This window comes from Vulpes lagopus, chromosome 10, assembly GCF_018345385.1.
Source record: "Vulpes lagopus strain Blue_001 chromosome 10, ASM1834538v1, whole genome shotgun sequence".
NCBI lineage: Eukaryota > Metazoa > Chordata > Mammalia > Carnivora > Canidae > Vulpes > Vulpes lagopus.
The window spans coordinates 91,227,060-91,243,366 of record NC_054833.1 but is presented as its reverse complement, the minus strand read 5'-3'; the positions used below and the strand labels follow the sequence as shown (position 1 = coordinate 91,243,366).

General features: G+C 57.9%; 2 protein-coding genes across 3 annotated transcripts in view; both read left to right on the top strand.

Moving 5' to 3' along the window:
- The window catches only part of ZC3H18 (zinc finger CCCH-type containing 18), a 65,973-nt gene extending 55,748 nt beyond the window's left edge, over positions 1-10,225 (top strand). For both annotated transcript variants that reach the window (XM_041771608.1, XM_041771607.1), the window contains 10 exons: positions 40-231; positions 1,147-1,272; positions 3,853-3,954; positions 5,219-5,362; positions 5,670-5,729; positions 6,619-6,779; positions 7,007-7,203; positions 7,665-7,761; positions 8,674-8,770; positions 9,321-10,225. In XM_041771608.1, the coding sequence (XP_041627542.1) occupies positions 40-231; positions 1,147-1,272; positions 3,853-3,954; positions 5,219-5,362; positions 5,670-5,729; positions 6,619-6,779; positions 7,007-7,203; positions 7,665-7,761; positions 8,674-8,770; positions 9,321-9,534 (1,390 nt within the window). In that variant the 3' untranslated portion in view covers positions 9,535-10,225. The remainder of the gene's footprint in view (positions 1-39; positions 232-1,146; positions 1,273-3,852; positions 3,955-5,218; positions 5,363-5,669; positions 5,730-6,618; positions 6,780-7,006; positions 7,204-7,664; positions 7,762-8,673; positions 8,771-9,320) is intronic.
- Positions 10,226-10,402: 177 nt separating this feature from the next.
- IL17C (interleukin 17C) lies at positions 10,403-15,843 on the top strand. The gene is made up of 3 exons (XM_041773039.1): positions 10,403-10,504; positions 14,895-15,223; positions 15,585-15,843. Exons 1-3 carry the CDS (start codon positions 10,403-10,405, stop codon positions 15,841-15,843), a joined length of 690 nt encoding a protein of 229 aa, XP_041628973.1.
- Positions 15,844-16,307: the final 464 nt, after the last annotated feature.

Here is a 16,307-nt window from a genome sequence, read left to right as displayed (position 1 = left end):
AGGCGGCCCCAAAGTTGCTAATAACCTTTGTGATTTTAGCCGTCAAACTGAGCCACCAAAGAAGGAGGCCGCCGCTGCAGGGCCACAGGTGAAGCGAGCAGATGAGTGGAAGGACCCTTGGCGCCGGTCCAAGTCTCCCAAGAAGAAACTAGGGGTGTCCGTCTCTCCTAGCCGGGCACGAAGGCGTCGGAAAACATCAGCCTCTTCGGCTTCTGCCTCCAATTCCTCCAGGTAAGGAGGCCAGCTAGTCATAATGGCTGGTTCATAAACGCCACCGGAGGGATGCACTGCACCATCCTGGTGAGAGCAGTCAGGATTCAAGGGGCATCTGTTTGTCCAGCAGAGATTTATTAACTGAGGTATTAGATCATCATCAGCAAACAGAACTGATGCTTAGAACCTCAGTAAGGCTTCACACCCCCAAAATAAACCGTTGAGATCAGCCAGCATGTTGGCAATCTAGGATGGAGCACAGACCTGGCAAGGGAGCATCAAGGGAATAAGCTCTCCTATTCACTCTGGGAGAGACCGCATGAGGCAAAAGGCCAGAAGCATGGCATAAGCCTTATCATAGAGTCAGCCCTGTTCTTGATCTTGTCAGTTCAGGCTGCAGAGCATACACCAGGTCTGAACAAACAGGCAGGGAGATGGTGGGTGGCGGGAGGCTGATAGGGGCCCACTGTGCTGGGCAGGGACTGGGGAGGTCAGTGTCGATCCAGGGCTTTCATTACGTACACAGATGGGCAGGTAGAGAAATACACGTGTCTATACTGGTGGGCTCACCTGTCCTGGCTCTGTCCACCCAGGGCCTGCCTGGGAGCTGTCCCCCAGCAGTAATGAGTATAGCCATACCCACATCTTGGTTTCTAAACATTATTTCCACCAGAAGGGAGATTGGACTGCAGCCTGCCCACAAGAGGTGTCCAAAGGGCAGGTGGGGGTAGGCGGGTGGCTACAAGGCCGGTACCAGGGGAACATTGGTGGTGGGGAGTAGGCGTTGGCAGGGGGTGGGGTGATGGTGGCTTAGCAAGTGTGTAGCCCTGTCCTCTGGGTCTGCACCTGAGGATAAGCAGGTCGGCACCAGTGGGCAGGCTAGAGGTAGAAGAAGGCTGGCCCCTCTCCCACTTTTGTTCTTGGAAACTCTAGGTCATCATCACGGTCATCATCTTACTCTGGCTCGGGGTCGTCCCGCTCCCGCTCCCGCTCCTCCTCCTACAGCTCCTACTCCAGCCGGTCTTCCAGACACAGCTCATTCTCAGGCAGCCGGTCCAGGTACGCTCAGGGTTGACAGGTGCGGTGAGTGTGGGTGCCTCTGTGCAGCCCAGGTCGCCTACAGTTGGCTGCAGAACAGCATGTTTCTGCCTGACAGTGTCCTTCTAGGTACTCAGCTGTTCTCAGAACAGTCTAAGCTGTGCATTTTCATGGTCACTTCTAAGGAAGAATATATGGTGAGTTACCAGATATCAGACTGCAGGAACTGGGGGCTCGGGGTGCCCAGAGCACATGTCAGGGGGCGGCTCAGAAGCATTTACACAGGCCTGTCTGTGGGTGTGCCAAAATCAGGAATAAGGCCACTGTCCGGCCACATCCTGTGTACCTGCGCTGTCCCCTGGGCCACTAGCACATGTGGTAACTCACATTCTAATACAGTTAAAATTTTAAAATGTGCATGAGCCCTACCTTGGAGTGTTCAGATAGTAGACATTTCCCTCTTCACAGAAAGTTCTATTAGATGTTTCTAGAAAGATCAAATAATATGTGTACTTTCCCCACTGAGAATAGACAGACTCTGAAGTTTTAGAGAATTCTTTATCATTCATGTAGAACAAAGTCGTTCAATCACATAACAGGACTGTTCAGGGCCTCTGTTCCTGCTATTCCCCTGCACCCACATGTCCCACCTGCAGGAGGTGCTGAGACAGGGAGACCCCTGGCTCCCTTTCCTTTCCCTTCACCCCATTTGGGGTTGAGTTAGCAGAGCAGAGGTCCAAGGCCAGAGGAAGGTGGAGAGTGGAGGATGGCCCATGTGGGGGCCTCCTCCACTGTACCCCAAAACCATGTAGTGCACTTCTGCTCCACGCTGCACCCCTGCAGCTGCATTGTCTCCATACACACAGAGGGGGCAGTGCAGCTCCCCTGGAAGACCAGGACGAGGATTGGACCAGAGACTTCATGGTTGCAGTCCTTAAGCAGGACTGCACCCGCACACAGACATGCACACTTCTTCGGGAAGCGTGTCACCAGATGAATGTTCTTGGAATAAATCGATCCATCCCACGGTGGTGCCCCTTCCTGGCAGATTTTCTTCCTTGAGGACAGTTGTAGAGACGATTAGAACAGCATTAAGAGGTCATTGGAGCTTCTGAATCTGATGGTCAAGGTAACATTCTTAGTGGGGGGGTGTAAAACAATTGGAGTCAATTATGTGGGACCTCCTGTAATTGTTGAATCTTGTACACACCAATAGCAGTGAGAAGGAAATGCGACCCTTTTTCTCAGGGGTTCTAGAGGGTCAGCCATGGGTGCTGGAGTCTCACAACCTTGTGGCCAGGAATACAAATGAAGGCTACGAGGCATGGGGCAGTCAGGGAATGCTGCCTGTAGGAGGTAAGGTGGAAGATGGAAAGGCTCTCCATCAGAACATCGGTGGCCATAGGATCTGTGTGGCTTCGTTTAGGAAACAAGGCCAATAAGCTGTGGGGAAGAAGCCTGAGGCCACACTGAGAAATTTAGAAATTTTGGAAATGATAATGGTGCCAGGGGGACAGGGCGCTGTCTCTACTACAGGTGCCCAGACGGCACTGAGAGATGGGCGGGGACCTGGCTGCCCTTCTTGGGAGGCATCTTGGTCACCCAGTTCTGAAGAAACCACACTCAGGACCAGCCCTGTGTTCCAGAGCATTTCCCTCATAAGTTTTAAGACAGTCTCACACCACGACAGAGTCTTCTCAGCCATTTTCTCAGAGTCAGCTGAGACAGGCTCTTGGCCACTTGACCTGCCCTCTCAGGTCGCCTCTATACCCCTGCTGCCCCCTGCCCAGGACGTGCTCAAAATCTCTGCTCCCAGCAGACCTCTCCCCAGCCCACACCCCACCAGCTCCTGGGTGGGCCTGCGTGGCCGGTGATGGTGGTCTGACAGTGTGGTGGCCACACATGGGCATCAGCCACGAAGACAGCACGGAGGAGGGCACTTAGCTGAGGTGTCCCTTCCTGTCTCCTGTAGCAGGCAGCCCCACCCTGATGAAGCGCACATTTCCTCCATGCCCTACCTTATTTCTTTGGTCTGTTGCTTGGCTGAAAATGTTGAGTTGTACACGACAGTTAAACCAACAACCCAGGAGCCTTTTGGAGGCTTGCCTCCTGTGGGATGTTATGCTGGATCCTGTGATAGGTCATCAGCCTGACCGGGGTGGCCTCCATAGTTTCCTGGTCCGCATCCCTGCCTTGGAACTCTGTCTGTGCTGCTGATACCTGAAACCAGAGCCCATCACCATTTACTTGAGCACAAACACTTCCCGGGCCTGGCGGGTCCCAGATCACCACCCCCCACCTTCCTGCCACCTGGGCCTTGGTGCTGTGCTCCCTCACTTGGCCTCTGTCCTACTTGTGCCACTGTGTACTTGCTCGGCTTCACAGCAACGCAGAGCATGTGGCCTTGTGCAGGGTCCATCCGCCTGGTTACTCTTTCCCCTCAGCATCTTAGGAAGGGACCAAGAACTGCCTGGAAGCCATTTTACGTATATGAGGCAGCTAAATAGAGGTTTGCAGTACTGTGGGCTGTGTCCCTGGTGTGCTTGGGTGTGGACCCATGTACCATGGCATCCCCCTTTCATGCTCCCGTTTCCTCCCTAGGTCCCGCTCCTTCTCCTCATCCCCTTCCCCGTCTCCAACGCCTTCCCCACACAGACCTGTGAGAACAAAGGGGGAGCCTGTTCCGCCTCCCGGGAAAGCAGGGTAAGTGCCCCATGGGGCAGGCTCTCCTGTTCTGTCTCTCTCCTGTTGCATCTGTAAAGAAACCCCAGGAAGACCCCTTGGAAGATGGACAGAGGGGTCAGGGGACCAGGATCCAGGGGCCGCCTCTCACTTCATGCCATTTGGACATTGGGTCCACATGCACGTTGGTATGCCTGCACCTGGTGCCCCATGGTGATGGCCATGCTCCTTGGGGTTAGACCACTTCACCTGCCAGGAGCAAGCACCACAGTTCTTCTCCAGCAGGCAGGAGGGAGATGGTTCCTGGTGTGCTTCTAGGACTCTGTCTGGGATGTGTGGAAAGGGATGGCTCCCCTAGACTGGTCTCGTTCACATTTACTGCTCCTGGAATGGGTCACGTTGATCCTTGTCAACAGATGTGTCATGTATTAGAAACATCTGGAACTTCCCAGACAGACGTCACAACACCTGACATGCCGTATCTTGGGTTGCAGCCGTACCTTGCCCACACTACCCCAGAATGACAGTGGGCTTCCTTCCAGAGCACTGCAGAGCACAGAAAGGCAACCAGAAGTGGAGTTGACCCTTCTGCTTGCATGGCGAGGGCAGGGCACATGTGAGCAGACGGGCCCTGCTCTGTCACTTGTCCTTGCATTTATTGCTCACTTAGCAGCTGATAGCTGGGCACTCAGTGGGTGGCCAGTGCTAAAATGCTCCACATGGCAGATTTTCATCCTGAATGGAGTCTGCCAACAGGCCTCGTGAGCACATAGGGAATCCTGAGTCACTCACTCTTTAAAAGTGAACAGTATTGTGGTGTAACTCATGTCAGGGGTCCATGTTCATCTAAATTGTGCCATTTCGTGGGCTTAGCAAACATGTGAGGCCACTCCACATCTAGACTGCACAGGAGGCAAGCTTGTGCATGCGTCTCCATCTGCACAGATCTTAACTCACCCGACACTGTGCTGTGTAGCTTGCTTTTGCCCAAGACTTTGTTTCACGATAATTCCACCTGAACCATGAGTGTTCAGTGCTGCTGGAATGATCAGCAGGGTATCCTCCTCCCATTGACAACACAGAAAAGCTTTTGGGGCCATTCTGTATAATGCAGTGTGGGTCCCCAACATGAACAGCTCTGGTGCCCTGGGAGGTCCATCCTTCCCCACAGGGCCGGGTTGAAGCAGCCAGGGTCAGGAAAGCAGGTGGTTCTCAAGGGCTCTTCACATGGACCTGTCCTCCATCTGTGGGGCCAGGTGTGACCTCTCTCTATTTCCCGTCACAGAGAGAAGTCAGTGAAGAAGCCAGTCCCGCCTCCAGCCCCAGCACAGGTTCCCAAAACCACTGCTCCAGCCCCTGAGCCTGCCAAGCCAGGAGACCCTCGGGAAGCCAGGAGGAGGGAGCGACAAGCTAGGAGCCCCCCCAGGAGGTGAGAGAACAGGCATTGGGGTGGGGTGGGGGGGGACTGGCGTTTGGTCCTTGTCCCCTTATGGCTATCCAGTCATATCACGTACCTGAGCCTTAGCTTCCTCCTGAGCACATCGGGTAGCACCAGTACCTAAGGACAGTAGATGTGGTTGTGCAGAACACTGGCCCCCCTTGACGCCAGGGAGAGGGTTGGCATCTTTCTCTTGAGGAAAAATAGCCCTTACAAGCAAGCAGAGCCCTGTGTACTTGGGAGTTGGGTTCTGGGGGCACCGCAACAGCGGCACTGGCAGGGCTCCTCTGTGTTGCAGGCGGACCGTCAGTGGCAGCGGCAGCGGCAGCAGCTACAGCGGCTCTAGTTCCAGATCCAGGTCATTGTCAACACCTCCTCGGCCTTGGCCCCCCCAAACCCTGACCACCTCCCCCCTCTGCCCAGGCACCCGCCATGGGCATGGTGGGGACTGGCTCACACAGGCAGCCACAAGCATGCACAGGTGCCCCACAGGCCTCATGCTGGGGAGCCTGGCAGATGGCCATAGCAAAACGTGAGAAAAGAATAAGTAGGAAAGAATTCTGCTTTTGAGCTGTTTGAAAAGAAATCGGAAAAAAAAAAAAAAAAAAAAAAAAAGAAATCGGTGTCAGATCCATCCTTAGATTCCTGTATTCATCATTCTTGTTGATTTCTCAGCAGTAGGTGGTTTATACATTTGCCCAGATCTTCCTAAAAGAGGTTTAAAGACCCAGCCTTTACACAAAACTGGCCCTTCCTTTCTCCCCTGATCCTTTGAGTGTTTTCTGAGAGTGACAGGACTCAGTGGCCTACTGTGTGGCATGTCCTCACAGCGAGAGCTGGCTGCCGGCTCTGTGCTTTCCAGAGTCACGTGCTGGGCCTGGGCAGCCTCTGCACTGGTATCTGGTGCAATTGCAGGGCAAAACCCTCCCCATTCTCAGGCCTCATTACCTGGGCACCTAGCTCTGTTGTCACCAGCCTGATGCATCATATACACCCTGCCCAGCACACAGGGCAGCTGCTCATTTGTGCAAGGGCCCTCAACTCTGCGACAGGGGCATCCCCTCATCCTTGGGCACCTTTAAACCACCCAGAGGACCCTGTGAAATCTCCAGTTTGGTGGTACATGTTCCTCAGAACTGGAGACGGGAAGGTGGACGTGGACACCCACTCCAGCTCCTGTGAACACTGGCCCACCACCATCTCCCAGTCAGGGCCATGTGGGTGCAGATGTGCTTGTGTGTGTCCAGGTCCCTGAGCGTGAGCAGCGTCTCCTCGGTGTCCAGCGCCACGTCGAGTAGTAGCTCGGTGCACAGCGTGGACTCAGACGACATGTACGCAGACCTGGCCAGCCCCGTGTCCTCAGCAAGTTCGCGGTCCCCCACCCCAGCCCAGACCAAGAAGGAGAAAGGTACAGGGAGCTCCTCATGTCCTGGGCATTGTGGCTGCAGAGGCGGGCAGGCCCTTCGTGGAAAGAGGGTGTGCACACAGCCTCACTTGATTAAACAGAAAGCACAGGGACCTCCCAGCTCTGTCCCACGGACTCATTGCCTACTGATGGCACGTCCCTCCACCAGTGGCCCACAGGAAACCACTGTGCCAGGATGGCAACTATGACTTAGCATTTGTTGTTGGCAGGAAAGTCGAAGAAAGAAGATGGGGTTAAAGAGGACAAACGGAAAAGGGACCCGTCTGCACAGCTCCCCAAGTCCTCAAAGCCTTCCACTGGCAGCAAAGCCCAGCAGCCCACAGCCCCCCAGCAGGCGCCTCCAGGGCAACCCCAGCAGGGCACATTTGTCGCCCATAAGGAGATCAAGCTGACACTGTTGAACAAGGTGAGGCCGTGGCCACTGCTGTTGCCACTTCTAGCAGCCCAGCTCCTTGGGCCACCCTGGTCTCTGGGGCCAGTTTACTCCTGGGATTGAGGCTGGTCAGCAACCTGCTTGTGGTGCTGCCCCAATATAGGATCCATGGGTGTCAGGTGACCAAGCCCAATAGCATGTCCTACGAGATGAGAACATCCCAGGGTGGTGGGTGCTCTCCTAGGGTGCCTTTCATGTGACCTGGCTTATGTGAGCTGACGTCCCCTGGGGTCTCAAATGGGGCTGATGGCCTCAGGGAACAGTGTCTCTGCAGGCACTTTTGCTGCAGAGAATGAAGGCCCAAAAGCCCGGGACTTGCTTCCCATGGGGCTCCAAGAACACCCAGAGGAGGACAGGGAGGGGGACAGAGACTGTCACCACCTTGGCCAACAGCTCAGCCCGCCATCCTCACTGTGCTCCCACCTCGGTTCCAGGCGGCTGATAAAGGGAGCAGGAAGCGCTATGAACCATCAGACAAAGACAGGCAAAGCCCTCCTCCGGCCAAGCGAGCTAACTTGTCCCCAGACCGAGGTGAGTCTCCAGCGGTCACAGGACCAGGAGGGTGGAGGGGCTGGGACCCCACAGGCTCTGGAGAGCTCTGGGCCCTGGGGCACTTCCACTTGTGTAGTTACTGGGGTAAGGTATTAGAATTATTGATGTGAGAATAATAGTAACAAAGTTACTGTATTTTAACACAAGTAACTTTTTTATAAAAAATAACATTTCAAATGAACAAAAGTTAAGACTGTCATTGTTTTTTTAATATTTCCACTGTCTGGCTGCCAGGAGGTGGTTCATCTTCCTCTCTGTGATAGCACAGGGTGCGTGGACTTGGGGGGCGTGCAGAGGGCAGGCAAGGGGCTCAGCGTGGCTACACCAAAAGTCCAACTCCAGTCATTTGCCAGGTGGTGTCAATCGCTAGCACACAGCCATCATTCCTCCCTAAAAGGGGGCAGAGAGGCCTGACAGGAGCAGGAGGGGGCACCCCTGGCCCGTGCCAGCAAGCCTGGGTCCCTGATATGCCCACCTAGGCACTAACACCCCCATCACCCTCACACGGGCCCCCATGCTCACTGGACAGCAGTGTGAACTACCCTGACTTCCTGGTGTCACTTCTTTGTCCCGCCTATTTGTTCTCAGTTCAAAGGCATGAACGATGAGTGTCTTAGTGTTTGATAAGTGGCAGCTTGGTGGCCTGCCCTCACCTCGGCCTCTGTGGGCTCTTGGGCTTTTCACTCTCTGACGTGACCAGCACTACCCTGTCCCTTGTTTCTGACTGGCTCTGCCTTCTGCCTCTTCCTGTGAGAGCAAGCAGGTGGTACTGAACCACCGTGACACCGGGTTGGTGTCTTGGGCACCCGGCCAGGCCGCCCCAACCCTGTCCGTGCACACCAGCCCGCTGTGGGCGGGGCCCGTGGTCTTACCTCATCCTGTGTCATCCAGGTTCTCGGGACCGGAAGTCAGGTGGGAGACTTGGCTCCCCAAAACCAGAGCGGCAGAGAGGCCAGAATTCTAAGGTGCCTGTGGCCCCACCGGACCGGTGAGTGCACCACCGCCCCGCCCCCCCTCCCCCCACTGCCTTCCCCTGGGCAGACCACATGAGTGCCATTGCCTCAGGGTGGGCCAGCCATAGCTTCCCTGCCCTGGAGCAGGTCCCAGAATGAGGGGCCTGAGGCATGATGCTTTCTAGAGCTCTCAGCTTCTACTGCCTTCCCAGTCAGCCTTGGAAGCAGGAGCAGGGCAGACTTCTTTCTCACAGGAGGTCAGCTGTGAGGCCCGCCCTTGCCATCCCGCTGCTCGAGGGCATGGTCCAGATGGGTATAGCCCCCCACACGCCCCAGCCCTTAGGGCTCCTCCTGAGTCAGCAGCATGGGGTTTCTCCCCACCGCAGGGGGAGGCCACAGAGAAGTACCAGAAGCAGGAGGGGTGGGTCAGCGAGGCCCCCTTCACTCTTCACTCTCCACCACTGAGGTGGGAGGAAAGCACACCTCCCTGCGGCCAGGCCAGACCACCAAGCACCAGGGCCCTGGGTCCTCACCCAACGGGAGGCTCCAACAGACCCTCTGATGGCCCCCCTCCCCCCACCGCAGGAAGCGCCAGTTGTCACCCCAGTCCAAGAGCTCCAGTAAGGTCACAAGTGTGCCTGGCAAAGCCCCTGATGCCGGCACCACCGGCACCGTCTCCACCGGCACCAAATCAGGGAAGGCCAGCACGCTGTCTCGGCGGGAGGAGCTCCTGAAGCAGCTCAAAGCCGTGGAGGACGCCATTGCGCGCAAGCGGGCCAAGATCCCCGGGAAGGTGTAGGGGCCCCGTGGGCTCGGCCCCTGCCACAGTGAGAGACTCTTGTGTTTTTATAACTAGCGTGAGCACAGCCGTCTTGGATTTTGAAGTTAATGTCTCATTTTGGCTGTGATTCTTTTTAAAAATTAAAAAAGAAAAAAAAAGTTTCTCAGCTGGAAAAGAAGCCACATGTGATGAAGATGATGCTGAATCCTGGTCTTCTCCTGACCAGACCAGACTGAAGCAGCCCCATCCCAGAGCAGAAGTCCCGCCAGACAGACAGGCAGGCAGGCAGGCCGGCGGCAGGAGCCAGGACACGGCACCTGTTTTATGTAAATGATGGGTCCCAGGCGTCCAGTTCCACCTGCCCGTGCTCTTTCCTCCCCTCTGCCAGCCAGCCTGCCCCGAGTCCTGTCCTCCGCACGTGCTCCTTCCCAGCCGGGAGTGCCACATGCTCCTGAGCAACCTCCTCCCCACCCCTGCCCTACCCCAGGGTCAAAAAAAATAGATATATATTCTTGACTGAAGTCCGATTGGGAAATATTTCCTGTCTTTTATTTTAAGCATCAGATTGTTTTAGTTGATTTAAAAAGGAAAAAAAAATACAGAAAAGACCAAAAAAAAAAAAAAAAGGCTGAGGGTGTTGTTGGGCGTCTGTCTAATGTGGAGGGTCTTTTTTTGAGGGGTCTCCTAAAATAAAGTATTTTGATAAACAGCCGTCTTGTGCTGGTGGTGATGATTCCGTGGGCCTGGGCCCCCACCTCCACCACGATGCCCATGTGGCCCCTGGGAGGCCCCAGTGAGATACCCTTGGTGCTTCTAGCACAGGGGCTCTCCCCCCAAACCTGCCGCCCCCCCAAAGCTGTTGGGCACTCATGCTGTAGGGTCCACCATGGGGAGGGCCATGCGGGCTGCCCTGCTGCTGCAGCCCCTGCTTGGGGGATGGAGCTCGCAGAGTAGCAGCAAGGCCTCCGAGCACCCCACACTGTCTGCAGTCAGCAGACCCAGGGCCTTTCTGCCTTCAGATTGCTTTAAAACAGTCTGTAAGTGCTGGCATGCAAACCCCCCGGAGCCCATGCTGCTGCTCTCAGGCTGGGGGCTTCTCCCCTGCCTGTGTGACCTGCTGAGCTCCATCTGGCTCACGGGTGCACTTGGGCCTCTGCCCCCAGGCTGGGGGGCCAGTGTGCTGCCGGGCTTCCTGGGTAGACAGTGCTCCGTGTCACGTTCACGTCATGCCTCCATCATAGTAGTTGATCACGTGTTTCAGCAGTTTCTCCTGGCTTATCTGGTTTGCCATTGTGTCAGCCAGGTATAAAGGGAACTCCCATGCTCCCAAGTGGGTGGCCTTTGAGGACACCAAGCCAGAAGCCAGGATGTGTGGGGGGCAAATCTGTCCTTAGGTGCTCTGTGCCCAGCTGGGCAGTGATGGCCTCTCTAAAGTGGGGAGCCCACCACAGAGCTGCCTGTGCTCGGCTCTCCTTGACCCGCTGACCTGGCACTGGCCTCTGATACAGAGGCTGGAGCCACAGCCCTGGTCCCCTCAACCTCAGCCTGCTTGAGGCTAGCAGCTTTGCACTTGCCATCTGGACTCAGGGCTCCTCTGGGCCAGACTCAGGAGGTGCCTGTCCAGGAAGGGGCAAGGGCCACAGTCAGAACCAGCCCTGCCCCCACCCAGTCTGCTGAAAAGAACATTCTGGGCCAGGCATCTGGATTAAGGAAGGTCTCTGTGAGGTAATGGATCCTCGGGAACTCAATGGCTGAGATCTTGGCTGCAGGTTAACATGCAAATAGTGGGGATAATTGAGGGCCTGTCCATCCGCTAGACGGCCCTCTATTCCTGTGCCCAGGTACAGTTGCCACAGCCAGGGCAGCCCTGCCACGTGACACATGCCGACCCACCCTACCCCCACCTGCTTGCCATTGCCCCCACCCCAGAGCCTTTGCACTCCCGGTTCCTGGTTTCCTGTTCCTGGAACTCTTGACAGTCTTGGCCAGGCCTGTGTTCCCCTTGGGCCCCCAGAGCAGCATATGCCTGGGCCCTCCCACACTCCTTCCCTGACCACCCTGCCCGTGTTGATGCCCCCCAGCCTGTCCTCCCCAGGCAAAACCTCGGTGGCCACCACAGCTTCCATCCTCCTCTCTTTTGAGTGGATTAAAAAAAAGTTATATTTTTTAAATTTGTAATTTTTGTCAACTCAAATGCGAGATACAATCTCCATTATGAGTGAACGCATCAGGCTAATGCGGTGGCTCATTTGGCGAAAGTTACTTTTCTGTGGGTTTCTCTGGTCATTCATGGTAGTACCTGCACTGCCTCCCACTGCGCCTGAGCCTCCTCCGGCCCCCACAGCTCCCATGTGGCCAGCTGCCCGCCCCCCTCAGGGGCTCCCCCCAGAGGCTGCCCCAGCTTCCCCAGAGGCTCCCCAGCAGCCCCCCAGCTCCCCCCCAGCAGTTCCCTCCCAGCTCCCCCAGCAACCCCCCAGAAGTTTCCCCCAGGAGCTCCCCCCAGCAGCCCCCGCCAGATCCCCCCCGCCAAGTAGCAGTGGTCACTGGCCCTCTAGGGCCAGCCTGCAGCCTCACGCAGCAGGAGGGGCTGGGGCTTCGCCCGAAGGAGGCCTGTGGTGGTGAGAGGGGCATGGTTAGGGGGCGGGGCCCTGGGGACACCGCCTCAGGGACTCCCTCCAGCCTTCCTCTGAGGGCGCCTTTCCAGTCTTGCCCAACCCGGGACTTCTGTGCTTGCCTCAGCCACCCGCAGGAATGAGGTGCCACCAGGGCCCCCGCCCTGCATCCTTCCGGCCTCTGCGCTGGCCAGCCAGAACCCCGACCCCCGGGCCCTGCCCCTGGTCCCCTGACTCGCCCAGGGCCTGGCTCGCGCCCATGGTGCCATGAAGCAGAGTGGTGGCGCAGCCTGGTCCCAGAGTCCCTCTGCCAAGCGTGGCACCCACCCGCTGGGCTGTTCTGAAAAACCCCAGAAAATTCAGAAACCCACCCCCACCACCATGGGGAGCTGGTGTGGGCAGGGGCAAGGCTGGGGCCGCACTTGCCCTGTGTGTCCAGCCGGGCCCCCGCGGGAGGGGAACACCCCTGGCAGCCGTGGCAGGAGTGACCATTTTACAGCCTTTTCATTTCATAAATGATGCCTGTGTGTGTGTGTGTGTGTGTGTGTGTGTGTGTGTGGCCAGACACCCCGGCCTCCCGCCTGAAGGAAGGCCAGACCACACTGCACAGCTGGTGTCCCTCCCTCAGCCTCCAGACCAGGGCCCCATCTTCCTCCCTGGGCAGCCCGCTCATCCCCCTTCCCTTCGTTCCACTGTGTTCAGGGAACACTGGGCGCCAAGCCCTGCTCCGTGCTGCAACAGTGGAGTCTCCACCATACCACCACCCCAGCCCTCTGAGGGCTCACGCTGCCTCGGGGTGGACACAGGAGGGACTGAAGCTCCCCCAGGACCCAGCACCCCTGCAGGGAGGCAGCTGTCAGGCCCCAGAAGGGTCCTCTCAAGAGCTAGCCTGAGCCAGCATGCCCCACAATGCACCAGCATCCGCCCTGCATGGGGGTCCTGGGCCCAAACATGTACCCCCCAAAATACATTCAAGTCCTAGACCTGGTGCCTCTGACGAGTGAAGGGTCTTGGCAGATGTCATGAGGTAAAGAGCTTGAAATGAGATCACTTTGAATGAGGTGAGTGTCCTGAGAAGACACAGACCCATAGGAGAGGCCACGTGAAGATGAGGCAGTGTGGCCACAAGGGACTGAAAATTGCCAGCAGTCCCCAGAAGCTAGGAGAGGTGGGAACAGGAGGATCCCTCAGAGACCCCAGAAGGAATTGACCCTGCCAACTATTTGATTGGAGACTCTGGCCTCCAGAACAATGAACACATCTGCGTCCTAAGCCCTCGGTGGGTGGTGCTTTGTTAGAGCAGCCCTACCAAACTCACACATGGGGTGGTGAGCTCCCCATTGCAAGAGGTATGCAAGCAGAGGGCTGATGACCATGGACAGGGGCATCATAGGAAGGAGCAGCCCTGGGCACTCAAGCAGCTATCCACCCATCTTCCGGGAAGGAGCATTCTCCCCTAGCCCTGCCCTCCCCCCGGGAGAGGGGCACAGGACAGCCTGCCTGCAGGTGCAGACTCCTGTAAGGACCAGGAGGGCGGGTCCCTGCCCAGAGGCGCACCGGGAGAGCCCCGCTCCAGGATATCTTCATGTCCCTGGATGGTGCCTCTCCTGGCCAGTCCCCTGCCCTCAGACCCTCCTCAGCTGGGGGATACTTTAGACTCTGATAGGAGAGACCTGGACACAGGGTCTTAGGGGTGGCCGGGGGACCCAGGGAGTGGCACCCAAAGCTTCACAGGCTCGCCTCCAACTGTCCCTTTAAGGATAACCAAGGCGCCTGGCCCCGGCCCCCCATGGCCCCCACAGCTCCGAGAAGGGGCTCCTCAAATCCAGCTTCTCCTTCTCGAGATGCAGCCACTTGAAAGTTTCCAAGGTATTCTGGCCCCATCTGGCTTCTAGGAGAGGTTTTGTTGAGTAAATCTGTAGAAACCCAACCCAGATCTGAAGACGCTTGCTGGTCCTCTGCCTCCAGAGCCTCTCTGGACTCTCCCCCACCCGTGCAGCAGGAGGCAGACACAGGTGCCCCTCCTGGACCATCTTAGATAAAAACCGGGACCAACCTCATGTCCACACCTGGGGAGCCGGCCCTCGAGTCCACGCAGGGTGGGGATGGGAGCTGCCCCAGCTGCCCCAGCTCACAGCTCCACGCAGCAGAAACCTCCCAGCTCAAACAAGCTGCCAGTGTCCACGCTCCATTTGCAGGTGCTCAGCCTAGGCAAGGGTCCCTCTGGGCGGGGGAGGGCCAGGAAGAGTGGGGGTGGGCACGGTGGCCCTGAGTGGGGAGGAGGGGACAGTGGGGACCCACGGGGAGGGAAGGAGGAAGCGCAGCCGTGCACTTCCCGAGGAGGAAGCTGTCCCGGATTTTCCCCAGGTGTGGCTGGAGGTATAAAGGGCGCCAGGAGCCAGCAGCCTCCAGGTCCACAGCCTCCAGGTGCACCTGCCTCTGCCAGCCCAGCGCCGCTGCTGCGATGGTGAGCCGCTGCCTCTCCCCCTGCCCCCTCACCCCACCCCAGGTGGCCCTCCTGCCCCTCAGCAGAGGATGTTGGCACAGGGCCCAAGAAGCCCCAAATCTGGGAAGGAGTCCCAGGAGCCCTGGGGCTTTGGGGAGTGTGGGCTGAGGACCCAGTCTCCCTCTGGGCCTCAGTATCCCCAACTTTAGAGGAAGGGGCACAACCCATCTTTGCACAGTAACCAGGGCAAGCTGGGAGGGCAGGGGCTGCCCCCTTCCCCGTGTGCCCCCTGACCTGACCACCCAATGCCTGTCCACCAGCTCCTCCCCCGCCTCTTGCTTCTGTTCTGGCTGCCTGCCAGCCTGGCCCGCCATGGCCCCCAGCTCTGGAGGGGCCTCCACACCCATGGGACCCCACGCTGCTACTCGGCCGAGGAGCTTCCCCGGGGTCAAGCCCCGCCACATCTGCTGGCTCGAGCTGCCAAGTGGGAGCAGGCTTTGCCCGTGGCCCTGGTGTCCAGCCTGGAGGCAGGGGGCCGAGGCAGGCAGCAGGACGGTCCCCCCGCTGGGGCGCAGTGCCCAGTGCTGCAGCCTGAGGAGGTCCTGGAAGCTGACATTCACCAGCGCTCCATCTCCCCCTGGAGATACCGGTGAGGGCTGCGGGACCCCGTGCGTGGTACTGGGGCACCTGCTCCACAGCATTGGGCCAGTTCATCCCCTAAGCCCCACGTCTTCACCTGCTAGACGAAGGGTCACCCACAGGCGGGGAGGGGGGTCCCATCACATGAGCTCCTCCTCGCTGCTGGTATCTGCAGGATGTCAGCATGGCTCTGTTCCCAGGGTCCCTGGGGCAGGTGGGCTGGGCCGGGGGTTGGGCAGGGGCCGTTCTGGGAGGGCAGGGGGGGGCCCGATGAGCCTCACCCCTGCTGCCGGCCCCACTGCCTGACTTCCTTGGCTCACGTGGGCCAGACAGGGCTGCAGACAGGGGCCTCACGCGGTCTGTCCCCACAGTGTGGACACGGACGAGAGCCGCTACCCGCAGAAGCTGGCCTTCGCCGAGTGTCTGTGCAGGGGCTGTATCAGCGCCAGGACGGGCCGGGAGACGGCTGCCCTCAACTCGGTGCCGCTGCTGCAGAGCCTGCTGGTGCTCCGCCGCCGGCCCTGCTCCAGGGACACCACGGGGCTGCCCACGCCAGGGGCCTTCTCCTTCCACGCCGAGTTCATCCGCGTACCCATCGGTTGCACCTGTGTTCTGCCCAGGTCCACGTAGTGACTCTGGCCCCACGCTGCATTCACCTGTGTTGGGGGGCGTGGTTGCCCCCCAGACTGGACGTTGGGGGTCTTGCCAAAGAGGGCCCCTCCTATTTATGTGTATTTATTGTTTATTTATTTGCTCCCTGGGTTCCTGGGCAGGTACTGAGGCTCCTGGCCTCAGGTGTGAGGAATAATGCTGGAGGGCAGGGTCCACCTGCCCGCAAGTGACCTGTGCTGCTCAGACCCATCTGCAGTCTCCGTTTACCCTTCTGGCAAACAGCTGGGCCAGAAGGAATCTTTTTATTCTTCTAGAACTTGCAAAACAACAGAAAAGATGTTCCAATGTCCCCCCTACATCTGTGGTCCCCTGGGCTCCCCTCACACCCTCACTGGCCTCAGGCTGGTCCCGGCTCCCTGCCCCTGGGGAACAAGTACCCCTGTACTTCTAAAACAACTATTTATTTTAGAATGTGTGTGAAT

What these genes read in the sequence shown, in the direction of transcription:
- IL17C (XM_041773039.1), top strand. Translation starts at nt 10,403, where the DNA reads ATGGGGAGGGCCATGCGGGCTGCCCTGCTGCTGCAGCCCCTGCTTGGG. An exon ending in AGCACCCCACACTGTCTGCA is followed by an intron (nt 10,505 to 14,894) that starts GTCAGCAGACCC and finishes CCTGTCCACCAG; the next exon opens with CTCCTCCCCCGCCTCTTGCT. An exon ending in ATCTCCCCCTGGAGATACCG is followed by an intron (nt 15,224 to 15,584) that starts GTGAGGGCTGCG and finishes CTGTCCCCACAG; the next exon opens with TGTGGACACGGACGAGAGCC.